This window comes from Sycon ciliatum, chromosome 3 (assembly GCF_964019385.1).
Source record: "Sycon ciliatum chromosome 3, ocSycCili1.1, whole genome shotgun sequence".
NCBI lineage: Eukaryota > Metazoa > Porifera > Calcarea > Leucosolenida > Sycettidae > Sycon > Sycon ciliatum.
Genome location: NC_088645.1, coordinates 8,078,030 through 8,090,793, shown reverse-complemented (window position 1 = coordinate 8,090,793; position 12,764 = coordinate 8,078,030). Strand labels below are relative to the sequence as shown.

Here is a 12,764-nt window from a genome sequence, read left to right as displayed (position 1 = left end):
TATCAGTTGCCGACCCGATGCTATCCAAACTACTTTGCTGACAGAATAGAACAAGATAGCTTTGGCACTCCTCCTGGAGAGTACACTATATCACAGTACAATACATGGTACAAAGATACAGGGCTGGATGGGAAAGCCACCAGCAAGCCAAGACTAGGTTTGATGCAGTACGATGTGACGACTAAACACCTACTGTGTGTGTGCACTGCAGTGTGTGTAAGAACGGACCACCGAAGAACGGACCACCGAAGTACGGCCAGTGGAATTTCACCAATTTCTAAGAACGGTGTAGGCTGGATTTTTGCAGACAAGAACGGAAACCGTAATATACACTATACTGTACACTCAGACGTATAACTCTGCATAAATGTACATGTAAGACTGTACCATCGAATAAGAACGAAACGGCTGTGTTCACTAAAAATAAGAACGGGCTAGGCTAGAACCCTGACCCCCCAGTTCTTCAGCGCCCGTCAGTACTGCAGCCAGCAAGCAGGAGCACACTGTAAAAATCATGTGCACAATGTGCCAAGATTGTTGCTGTCACTTTCTTATTTCAATTGAATAATTTGAATAGGCTACACCATAGCTTAGTGGATAGAACATCGCTGGCCTCAAGCGAAGGTCCCTGGTTCGAGTCCTGGTGGTGACAGTCAATTTTTTTCTTCAGAATTTTCCCCTTTCCATTCCCTCGGCTAGTGAAGCCATGACAGTCTTTGACTAAAAAACCAACCGACCGAGTGAGCTAAAGAAAATGACTGACTGATTACGGAGCTCATCTCCAGATACGTAGAAACGTCGTGCATACGGGGCGAGTGCTTCCTTGCGACTTTGTGATGCATTGCATTCTCCGTTGCCGTGTACCGTATTTTCCGGAGTATAAGCCACACTTAAGACACTCGTAATGCACCCAAAAAAAGTCAGTTCGGCTGGTACTACGATGGTCAAGTGAATGGTGATATACGGGGTAGCTGTGTTTATTCCTGTAGCTATGCAAAATACGTTACTTTAGTAGCGCATGGCGCTAGCCAGGGTCCACACCGCTTTATTTCGTGACCAAAAAATCTAGGTGCGGCGTGTACTCCGAACAATACGGTAGATATCGTGATAAGCAGAATCATGCCAGTCTGTACCGGGCCATAAACGTGCACTTTGCCACTCAGCTGGCTCCCATACGGGGATTTGACCTCACTGTATAACCTCTATAAGCAGAACCGTGCCACAGACTGTACCTTGGCTTGGGCTTGGATGCCACCTTGTCGTGCGAGAGCGAGCGTTGCCGAGCCTCCGTGAAGATGGAGCCGGTGGCTGGCATCTCGTACGGTATGTCATCGTGTGCCTGCTGGCGGAGGAAGGCACGCACTAGGTCATTGTGGTGGATTTTCTTTGGCAGCTCAAACAGCTCCTGGACACGAGTCAAGCAAGAGTACAACGACCAAAGTTATTTATCAAAATAATGTTCTCGGACAACTTGCACAGTTGCGCTCGGTGAAATCCGACCCAAAGTGCATATATGGTGCCCTCAACTTGTCGGCCCTTGATGCGCAGGAAGTAGTGCGGATGCGCAGGAAGTAGTGCGGATGCGCAGGAAGTAGTGCGGATGCGCAGGAAGTAGTGCGGATGCGCAGGAAGTAGTGCGGATGCGCAGGAAGTAGTGCGGATGCGCAGGAAGTAGTGCGGATGCGCAGGAAGTAGTGCGGATGCGCAGGAAGTAGTGCGGATGCGCAGGAAGTAGTGCGGATGCGCAGGAAGTAGTGCGGATGCGCAGGAAGTAGTGCGGATGCGCAGGAAGTAGTGCGGATGCGCAGGAAGTAGTGCGGATGCGCAGGAAGTAGTGCGGATGCGCAGGAAGTAGTGCGGATGCGCAGGAAGTAGTGCGGATGCGCAGGAAGTAGTGCGGATGCGCAGGAAGTAGTGCGGATGCGCAGGAAGTAGTGCGGATGCGCAGGAAGTAGTGCGGATGCGCAGGAAGTAGTGCGGATGCGCAGGAAGTAGTGCGGATGCGCAGGAAGTAGTGCGGATGCGCAGGAAGTAGTGCGGATGCGCAGGAAGTAGTGCGGATGCGCAGGAAGTAGTGCGGATGCGCAGGAAGTAGTGCGGATGCGCAGGAAGTAGTGCGGATGCGCAGGAAGTAGTGCGGATGCGCAGGAAGTAGTGCGGATGCGCAGGAAGTAGTGCGGATGCGCAGGAAGTAGTGCGGATGCGCAGGAAGTAGTGCGGATGCGCAGGAAGTAGTGCGGATGCGCAGGAAGTAGTGCGGATGCGCAGGAAGTAGTGCGGATGCGCAGGAAGTAGTGCGGATGCGCAGGAAGTAGTGCGGATGCGCAGGAAGTAGTGCGGATGCGCAGGAAGTAGTGCGGATGCGCAGGAAGTAGTGCGGATGCGCAGGAAGTAGTGCGGATGCGCAGGAAGTAGTGCGGATGCGCAGGAAGTAGTGCGGATGCGCAGGAAGTAGTGCGGATGCGCAGGAAGTAGTGCGGATGCGCAGGAAGTAGTGCGGATGCGCAGGAAGTAGTGCGGATGCGCAGGAAGTAGTGCGGATGCGCAGGAAGTAGTGCGGATGCGGCTGGACGTACACATGTACACTGATGTAATCGGAACTGGTCCAGGGCGTCAGTTTGTCTCTCTCTCTCTCTGTCTCTCTCTCTCTCTCTCTCTCTCTCTCTCTCTCTCTCTCTCTCCCTCTCCCTCTCTCTCCCTCTCCCTCTCCCTCTCCTTCTCCTTCTCCCTCTCTCTCTCTATCTCTCTCTATCTCTCTCTATCTCTCTCTCTCTCTCTCCTTCTCTCTCCTTCTCTCTCCTTCTCTCTCCTTCTCTCTCCTTCTCTCTCCTTCTCTCTCTCTCTCTCTCTCTCTCTCTCTCTCTCTCTCTCTCTCTCTCTCTCTCTCTCTCTCTCTCTCTCTCTCTCTCTCTCTCTCTCTCTCTCTCTCTCTCTCTCTCTGTCTGCCTGTCTGTCTGTCTGTCTCTCCCTACGCTCCCCTCGCCTCCGCGACAGAAAGGAAAACAAAATTGTTGTCTTGTGTCAGATGGATGCTCTCCAGAATGCATATACACGCACGCAGGCGCGCGCGCACACACACACACACACACATCCTGTCCTGCACACACACACACACACACACACACACACACACACACACACACACACACACACACACACATGGGCACACACACACACACACACATGGGCAAAAACAGACGGACAGCCAGCAGAGATGGATGTCTTACCCGCAGGTATGAAATCAGGTGCGGAGCGCGCTCCTCAGCAACAGACCTAACCGAACTGCGACCACCGTATTTCTTAGCTGTGACAACAAGAGAACGTTAATACAACCAAGGTTAGAATCAAGGGTATCAACACTGCAGCAAGTCCTATCATACATTATGTGTACTCCGGTGAATCAGCTGTACTGACATTAAAAGTGTTCGTGGAGACAGAAAAGCACGTACACATGCACGCACAGACACCCACACCCACACAGACCCCCCACAGACAGACAGACCAACAGACAGACAGACCGACAGTCATACGTTTAGAAAAGAACAAACTGCAGGCTCCTGGCACCCAACATTTTCGGGCAAAAATTCCAGCAATATACTCGCACGCCCTCTAGTCAGGTGGAATGCAGGCAAAATGAAAAGGAACAAGAGCATTTTCCTCGGAGACAAGACTGCGATAATACTGAGAGGAAGGATATACTTCAGGCTCTTGAACAACATCTCGAAAGTTTTCACAAGGTTAGTTATGCTTTCAAGCCTTATCGTCAGGTGAAATATAGGGAAAGTGAAATGAACAAGGACAGTGGATTAAATACAGTAGAGAGGTGATAGAAACAGCGCAAGGAAGGAGAGATAAACAACAGCGATGAATGCATAACCCATACACACAGAAAGAAGGGGGGGGGGGGAACGTGCAAGTGCGAAGAGACCTAACAAGCCGCAGTGTATTCAGATGATTGTGTTTCTGTTTTTGTCACGTGTACGCAGTGCAAAAGTTGTTGAATGTTTTCGAAGCTGTGTATATTCACACTAAGAAACCTAACTTATGTAAACAGAAGCAGAATAAATTGACACCCTACATGTGCATGTAGGCTGTTAGGTAGGTCGTCAACAAGTCGTTAGTGATGTCCATTTGGTGTCTGTTTTGTTTTTAGTCGCACCACACTTCACGCTTGTTTGGTCTTCTCACACTTCTGGTTTTACAGCGAACACATGACAGTCCACTCAGGTGCGGATCCAGGAGGGGTGCCAGGGGTTCCGCGGCACCCCCTAAATTTCGTAAATGTGCTACTGGTACCGGCCACCATATGCCTGTCCATGTACATGTATCAGCTATTCAGTTTTGACTGGAACCCCCCTGTACAGATTGCTGGATCCGCCGCTGCCACTACCGTTAAGTCAGGCAGTAAAGCCCTGGCTGGGGACAGTGTTGCACGACTCATTGTGAGGGTGTGAGGGTGTGACTTACGACATCACATCTACTGCACACATACGGTCCTGGCCGCAGAAATCCAGCCTCAGAAATATAGTACAGGGATGAATTTACGGTCACGCTTTTGCATAGCAGTTTTTGCCATGCAAAATCTCAATTGTGGCGTAAGCTACAAAAAGCATGGATAGCATGTACATGTATGTATCGCAGTTTTCTGCGTGTCACTGTGATTTTTGAGTAGCAGTAGATCGATTTTGCGTAGCAAACTGCGATGCGATACAGGATAAATTCATCCCTGTAGTAGCGCCGTGCCGCGTTCTAGTGCACAGACCAGCATGTGTAGTGCTAGGGCTGCGTAGCGCCCGGCAATGCTATTTTATTCATGAGGTTAGATTTCTCTGGCCAGGACTACACATGTATATACACATGTACACAAGAACAAGAGCAGCGCGAGGACGGGCATGTAGTGCTGCAACTTTTAAAACAGGTTTCACGCAATACGCAATCATCGGGCAACGGAGGCAGATATCGGGCTAACCCATGCTCATATAGCATGATCCAGGGGCGTCGGAAGGTATTCTAGTGTGGTACGGTCATCCACCAGAAGTAAAATTTACTCAGGTGGGGTTGGGGTGGCTTCTCTGAAATTTTTCGAAATTCAGAGCCCAAATCAGTGCTTTTCATTGATTCACGGGTTGGTAGCTGGGGCAGAGAGTGGTAAGGTCAATACCATAGTGACCGTAGCGTGTCCGACGCCCCATGTCACATTGTGTACTGCGCAGTGTGAATAAGTACATGTAGTATGCAAGGGTGTGAGGGCACTGTTCTTGTTCTTGTGCAAAACGCTCTTCTGCTATAGACATTGAGCACAGTGCAGAGATGAGGAATTTCGAAGCCTACACAAGTGCATGCTGTCCAAACTGAATCGGTGTGTGTGTGTGGCTTATCATGAGTGCATCAGTTAAAACTTAGAAATGAGTCATTGTCAATTATCACTACTTCAAAAGTAGATAGTGGCAGTGATGACAACATAGGAAAGGTGTTTGCTCCGCACACCGGAGCTCACGCTCACGTGTAAAGTCAAGTTGGCGGGAAAGTGCGAGCTCCGGCGTGGGGAGCAAACGCCTTTCCTATGTGAGTCAATACCAGGGATGTTCCGCAATGCGAAAGTTCGAACTTTTGGTGGCGGTGATATCTTGCAAAAATATATTTCTAAAAAGGAAACCTGTCAGTTTTGGCAACGCAAAATGACTTTTTCTCAAAGTTTTTTGAATTTTATAATTATAGTACCGTGCCGTATATGCAGCTCAGTTTCAACCAGGGGGCTGTAAATTTACTACTCCCTGCAGTCAAGTGTGTACCAAAGAGAAAGTTACTTTCGCAAATCACTGGAACTTCGCGTCCAAGTTTTCGAAGTTTCGAGCTTTGTTTCTGTACTCATTCCCAGACTCGAACTTTCTTTCGAACTTTTGCGCTGCTAAACGTCCCTAGTTATCACAAAATGATAGAGTGTACTTACGTGGCAGATAGGGCAGTGTGCGATCATGCATGTTAATACTGCCGGCTTCGATGGGGAACTTATCCTCCAGGTTGTCCTGCAGTGTGTTGAATGCACTGTAGCGCCGGAAGACAAAGTACTGCGTGTTGTCCAGCGTCGTAACTTCTATAACATACAGCTACAACAAAAAAACACAAATATAACGCGTCGCGCGAGACTCAGCTGGAGGCCACGTTTTCCGTATCCGTAGAAACACCACCACCCTCTAGTCTATATATCAACAAGACCAGTATAAATAGGATGGGAGATAATAGCGAAGCTTGGACCCCCGCCTGCCCGCTCCCTCCCTCTCCTCGCACACAACACGACTCGATGTTCGTAAACATATGCCTATGGGCAGGCCAATGCCCCCCCCCCCCCCACATACACACACACACGCTCACGCATGCACACACACGCACACACACACACACACACACACACAGATACACACACACACATAATAATAATAATAATAATAATAATTTTACAAGAAGTCGGAGGCGGATAATACTTTAATAACGAAGGTACGTGTTGGGTCGTAAGTATCCACGCAAACACACATCCAGTCAAAATAAGGCACTTATCAAAAACGTTTTCGGTCCCTTCTCATCAAGGATTATACAGGGAATGGCTCAAGTTGGAAAGACTAAAACTTATATAACGTAAAGATATGAGATAACAACACTCGTGACAAGGTGGAAAAAGTATCAAGTTCAGCACGACACAAAACTCGAAGGAAATAATAATAGCGACAAGAACATAGTGAGCAAATTAAGTTACATTGTTAACACCTCGACGAGGAGTAACACCAAACAATTGTAGCGACAACACATTTTCTTTCTGTACGCAAAGTTCAGGATCTAACTTACGGATATACAAAGCTTCTAACACAGCCAGATGCAACGCACATCTACCACGTGACAATATTGAGAACACATTATCACTGTACAACTCACGACAATTGGTACGGGCTGACAGATGTTGCTTGGTGGACGAAGTGCGATTCTTAGCTCCGTTGGGTGTTGTCTCCTCCAATGTCCCGTCATCTCGCCTCTTCGCGGCATCACCACTACCCGTCTCTTTGCTTTTCCGCGGCCTTCCACTTTTCCGCGGCCTTTTCCGCGGCAGGGTCCAGCTGAGAACAGCGTGAAAGATGGTGAAAGACCGACATGTAAACCACCGAAATTGACAAAGGATCTGTCTGCGTCGGGAAGGGTTACGCGAAGCCAAGTAAAAATACGGACTGGTGAGGACGCACGTACAACGACAACGGAAGTGACAACAACAGTCAATATTCGAAAACTTGGTAGACCGCGAAAACGAACTTCAATATCGAACACCGGACAAGTTGGAGTAAGAAGATCAATAGAAATCCGCAATGGAGGAGACGTAGCTGAAAGGACACTGGGCATCGCGCACACAACGGCTAGTGTCAGAAAACGTGGAAGGCCGCGGAAAAGCAAAGAGACGGGTAGTGGTGATGCCGCGAAGAGGCGAGATGACGGGACATTGGAGGAGACTACACCCAACGGAGCTAAGAATCGCACTTCGTCCATCAAGCAACATCTGTCAGCCCGTACCAATTGTCGTGAGTTGTACAGTGATAATGTGTTCTCAATATTGTCACGTGGTAGATGTGCGTTGCATCTGGCTGTGTTAGAAGCTTTGTATATCCGTAAGTTAGATCCTGAACTTTGCGTACAGAAAGAAAATGTGTTGTCGCTACAATTGTTTGGTGTTACTCCTCGTCGAGGTGTTAACAATGTAACTTAATTTGCTCACTATGTTCTTGTCGCTATTATTATTTCCTTCGAGTTTTGTGTCGTGCTGAACTTGATACTTTTTCCACCTTATCACGAGTGTTGTTATCTCATATCTTTACGTTATATAAGTTTTAGTCTTTCCAACTTGAGCCATTCCCTGTATAATCCTTGATGAGAAGGGACCGAAAACGTTTTTGATAAGTGCCTTATTTTGACTGGATGTGTGTTTGCGTGGATACTTACGACCCAACACGTACCTTCGTTATTAAAATAATAATAATAATAATAATAATTTGGAAAGGATTGGGAGAACTTCATATTCAAAGGATCAGTCGGGGAAGTGAACTGCCTGAAAAGAGAAAAAAACGCCAGACCCACTGATCCTTTGAATATGAAGTTCTCCCAATCCTTTCCAAATTTAATCACTTTCTTTCACCTCTGGTAGTTTCCAGAAACTGACCGTGGTTGGTCCCCTGGGGGAGGGAAAAAGACCCAAGTGCCATCAGTATGTGTGGCACGTGTTGTGAGCTGCCTTTGGAGTGAAAAACTTGTCAGCGCCTTCTAGGTTCAGCCTGGTCCCATAGCTCAGTGGTTAGAGCATTGCTCATGACAAGCAGGGTCCCAGGTTCGAGTCCTGGTGGGTCTGGCGTTTTTTTCTCTTTTCAGGCAGTTCACTTCCCCGACTGATCCTTTGAATAATAATAATAATAATAATAATAATAATAATAATAATAAATCGCTGGCTACAAGCGAGGGTCCCTGGTTCGCGTCCTGGTGGTGGCAGTCAATTTTTTCTTCAGACTTTTCCCGTTTGTCTCTTTCCCTCAAACCAGTTAATATTTTATGACTTGGGGCTCCCCGCGTGCTAGTTTGTACGTGAAGTGTGTGGGTTACAGTGAGGGCTGCGTCCCACCCGCCTGTGTGGATTCACAGGAAGTGTGAGTTACGAAGTCTGAAGAAAATGTTGAACGGCCTCTGCTGGGATGACGACTACACCATAGCTCAGTGGTTAGAGCATCGCTGGCTACAAGCGAGGGTCCCTGGTTCGAGTCCTGGTGGTGGCAGTCAATTTTTTCTTCAGACTTTTCCCGTTTGTCTCTTTCCCTCAAACCAGTTAATATTTTATGACTTGGGGCTCCCCGCGTGCTAGTTTGTACGTGAAGTGTGTGGGTTACAGTGAGGGCTGCGTCCCACCCGCCTGTGTGGATTCACAGGAAGTGTGAGTTACGAAGTCTGAAGAAAATGTTGAACGGCCTCTGCTGGGATGACGACTACACCATAGCTCAGTGGTTAGAGCATCGCTGGCTACAAGCGAGGGTCCCTGGTTCGAGTCCTGGTGGTGGCAGTCAATTTTTTCTTCAGACTTTTCCCGTTTGTCTCTTTCCCTCAAACCAGTTAATATTTTATGACTTGGGGCTCCCCGCATGCTAGTTTGTACGTGAAGTGTGTGGGTTACAGTGAGGGCTGCGTCCCACCCGCCTGTGTGGATTCACAGGAAGTGTGAGTTACGAAGTCTGAAGAAAATGTTGAACGGCCTCTGCTGGGATGACGACTACACCATAGCTCAGTGGTTAGAGCATCGCTGGCTACAAGCGAGGGTCCCTGGTTCGAGTCCTGGTGGTGGCAGTCAATTTTTTCTTCAGACTTTTCCCGTTTGTCTCTTTCCCTCAAACCAGTTAATATTTTATGACTTGGGGCTCCCCGCGTGCTAGTTTGTACGTGAAGTGTGTGGGTTACAGTGAGGGCTGCGTCCCACCCGCCTGTGTGGATTCACAGGAAGTGTGAGTTACGAAGTCTGAAGAAAATGTTGAACGGCCTCTGCTGGGATGACGACTACACCATAGCTCAGTGGTTAGAGCATCGCTGGCTACAAGCGAGGGTCCCTGGCTCGAGTCCTGGTGGTGGCAGTCAATTTTTTCTTCAGACTTTTCCCGTTTGTCTCTTTCCCTCAAACCAGTTAATAATAATAATAATAATAATAGTTACAGTTCGCATGTCACTCATGGAAGGATCCATGGGCTTAACGCATCTGTCAACGAAATCCAGGCAGAAGAGCCGACAAAAGGCATCTCATTATTGCACACACACACACATACACAGATACAAACCAATAACTTACGTAATACTTGTTGACTGTACCCCGATGCTTGACCAGGTCGATTACTGTAGCCATTTTCGGGTACATGGGGTCCTCGGTCCTACGAAAAATGGTACACAAAACCAAAAACACCGTAAAATCCAGGGCACCCAAGGCTTTTAGGCGTTTAGCTAAGCAACATGCAGTAACACTTGTAACTAAAGACCACCCCTTGGTGCCAGCAAAAGCGGTCTTTAGTGGTAGGTGGTCCTTAGTTAGAGGTTTGCACCGCGCGACCATAATTATACACTGTATGGATCTCAGTATTATAATAATGTACAGTCAACTTCGCTTATAACGACACTCGGCGGGGCATCAGAAAAGTGTCGTTACTCGCGAAGTGTCGTTATACCCGAAGTCTCATTATATGTGTCACAGTTGGATGGGACTTTGCTCTGGGCATGAGAATTATGTCGTTATTCGCGAATTGTCGTTATATCCGCAGTCGTTATTAGCGAAGTTGACTGTTTGTCAAAAATGCAGCTACGTGCACACGTAGACTGGCACTGCCCCTGGTTTCAGAACGTGCTCTCTCTCCTTCGGACATGCAGACTGCTCTTATTGGAGACTGCTTATACTAGAGAAGACATGGCATAATCTATATTGGGTTGATCTGAGGCAAAGCAGTTAGAGTTCACCAAAGCATACACACAGGTCATCTAGAAACAGATGAGAGACTACCGGGCTTTGCAAGCCGGATTTTCGTCGAAATTTAAGCTCAAAACCAGAATTTAAAATCGACCGGGGAAGGGATGTTTGGATCTGCCATTCCGAACACTGGGCAACGCAAAAGCCTGTCCAGATGTCCATAAAAGTTTACAAACCAGCCCATAATTCTTGAAACCCGGCCGGAAATTCGTCTCCGCTATCCTTGATGCCTTGGATCCCAAATCTTGATAGGAAGAAGTGGATGGCCATTATGAAGAGGTTTGCCGGAAAACACGGCAGAAAGTACAAGATTTTCATGTTTTTTTGTTGAAAATCACACGACCTGCAGTTTCTCTACTGTTTACCGACGGTACTACACAAGGCGTTGGAGGAAAATGCTGGAAAATTGGCACATTCTGCTCGTAAAGCAACAAAAAAAAACTGGCAGTATCATACATAACTTATGGCGGGGAATTCCCCGAATTCTGCTCCTCTCCCAGGCTTTACCTAAACTTAAGTAAACATGCGTGAAACATACTACAGGCACGGGTGGCAACTGAACTGTCCGTACATGGAAAACGGTCGTTAAGACCAGGCGGTCGCTAAACCCAGAGGTCGCTTACACCAGGTTTTACTGCACAGGCACGGATGGCAACTGAACTGATCCGACTCCCTGCAGCTATCCGTGTTGGAGTACAGCACCGAATCATTGTAGCAGTCCCTATCTATGTCTGGTTACAACACGTGCTTGCTGCGGTTTCGCAACGTGCGCACACTGCAACAGGAGTGTAAATCAGGGGCGTCGGAAGGTATTTTAGTGTGGTGCGGTCAGCCATCTGAAGTACAACTTACTCGTGGGGGGGGGGGGGGGGGGTGCCGAGCCGAACATTTTGGAAATTTAGAGCCCAGATCAGTGTGTTTTACTGATTTACGGGGTACTTCTACCTGGGTCAAAAAGTGGTACGGTCAATACCGTAGTGACCGTACCGGTATACCGTGTCCGACGCCCCTGGTATAAATTGTATCTGAGAGATACTGGTTGCCTTTGTACACACTACAGTTACTGACTCGGAGGGATGCCGGTGTGCTGCTTGCTATGCCGGGCACGGCGATCGTAAAGCTGGACAGTCCGCAGTACATTGTACCGCTGTGAAGCCACCTTCATAGCACTGAATTTATTGCATAGAGGCCTTTTCTATGTACATTTCGTATTTCGTATCTTCTCAGTTCTATCAAGAGTACACGTGTACTACAGGGTCATGGGGGTTATGCACTCTAGTACTCTTGGTTCTATGTGGATGTTCCCATCTCAAAATCCCGTACGAAAATCATGAAAATCATGGATTTAAAATTCGAAGTTCAAAATGAAAATTGCTTACTCTTTTCTCAAGGTCGGCGGAGGCATCTTGACCGGTGCGGGGAGTGGTAGTTATTTAGGGCACCGGATGACACTGGCTGCTGCAGCTTTGGTCGGCGTCGGCACAGCTGCCCAGTTTCTTCGCCCCGAATCGTTTCACGGCCCAGAGAAATCCATTCAGGATCAGGGAGCCCGGAACTATCACTCAGTCCTGCGAGTCAAACACAGGTACGTGACCCGTTCAAACAAGCTCTGGTATTATGGAAAAATACGAACGTCCGTTACATGTCCTCACTTGAAAACTAACTTAGCCCGCCACCCGGCTGAGCTGTAAAAGCTGCTGTTTAGAGAATAATTATTTTACAACTAGCACAGGGCAGCAGCTGAGACTTCGGTTGTGAAACAACTCCGCATCTGTAAAACATACCTGTACAAAATGTACAAGTAAATGCGTGCACTCTGGCCAGGGCAGCTGCCTGCGAGTTGTGACACCGAACGTGACGTCTGGAAAACTGCTGCGTGTTCGAGCATGCACGCAGCTCAGACTTCGTCCTGCCCCCGGAGGCCAAACCATGTAGGCCTTGGGCATTCATCATGCATTGTGTTGTGCTGACCCAGAGCTGTCAAACACCATTTTGGCAGTCATTTCCACAAATAGCTACAATTTCGAAATGGGGCGTTTGCTATCCGATCACTTTTAAAAAAATTAGATGAGAAGACAGAGCAATATTCCGAAACAAATTCTCAAAATTCTCCAGCCAAATTTGAAATAATTATTTCAAAAATACCATGCGTCTATACAGGTCGTCCCCCGTTAATACGAGTCCGGTTAGTACATAAACCCCGTTAGTACATAAGAAATCTCAAGTCCCGGACGAAACGTGGTCA

The 12,764-nt window shown here is 47.9% G+C and overlaps 1 protein-coding gene across 1 annotated transcript in view; it reads right to left on the bottom strand.

The window, feature by feature from the left end:
• The window catches only part of LOC135811319 (neutrophil cytosol factor 4-like), a 15,819-nt gene extending 3,488 nt beyond the window's left edge, over positions 1-12,331 (bottom strand). Inside the window, exons 1-5 of the mRNA XM_065324542.1 lie at positions 11,899-12,331; positions 9,854-9,932; positions 5,951-6,107; positions 3,228-3,304; positions 1,233-1,405 (exon numbers count right to left, since the gene is read on the bottom strand). Coding sequence (XP_065180614.1) covers positions 1,233-1,405; positions 3,228-3,304; positions 5,951-6,107; positions 9,854-9,932; positions 11,899-11,924 — 512 coding nt within the window. The 5' untranslated portion in view covers positions 11,925-12,331. The remainder of the gene's footprint in view (positions 1-1,232; positions 1,406-3,227; positions 3,305-5,950; positions 6,108-9,853; positions 9,933-11,898) is intronic.
• Between the last annotated feature and the right edge of the window lie 433 nt (positions 12,332-12,764).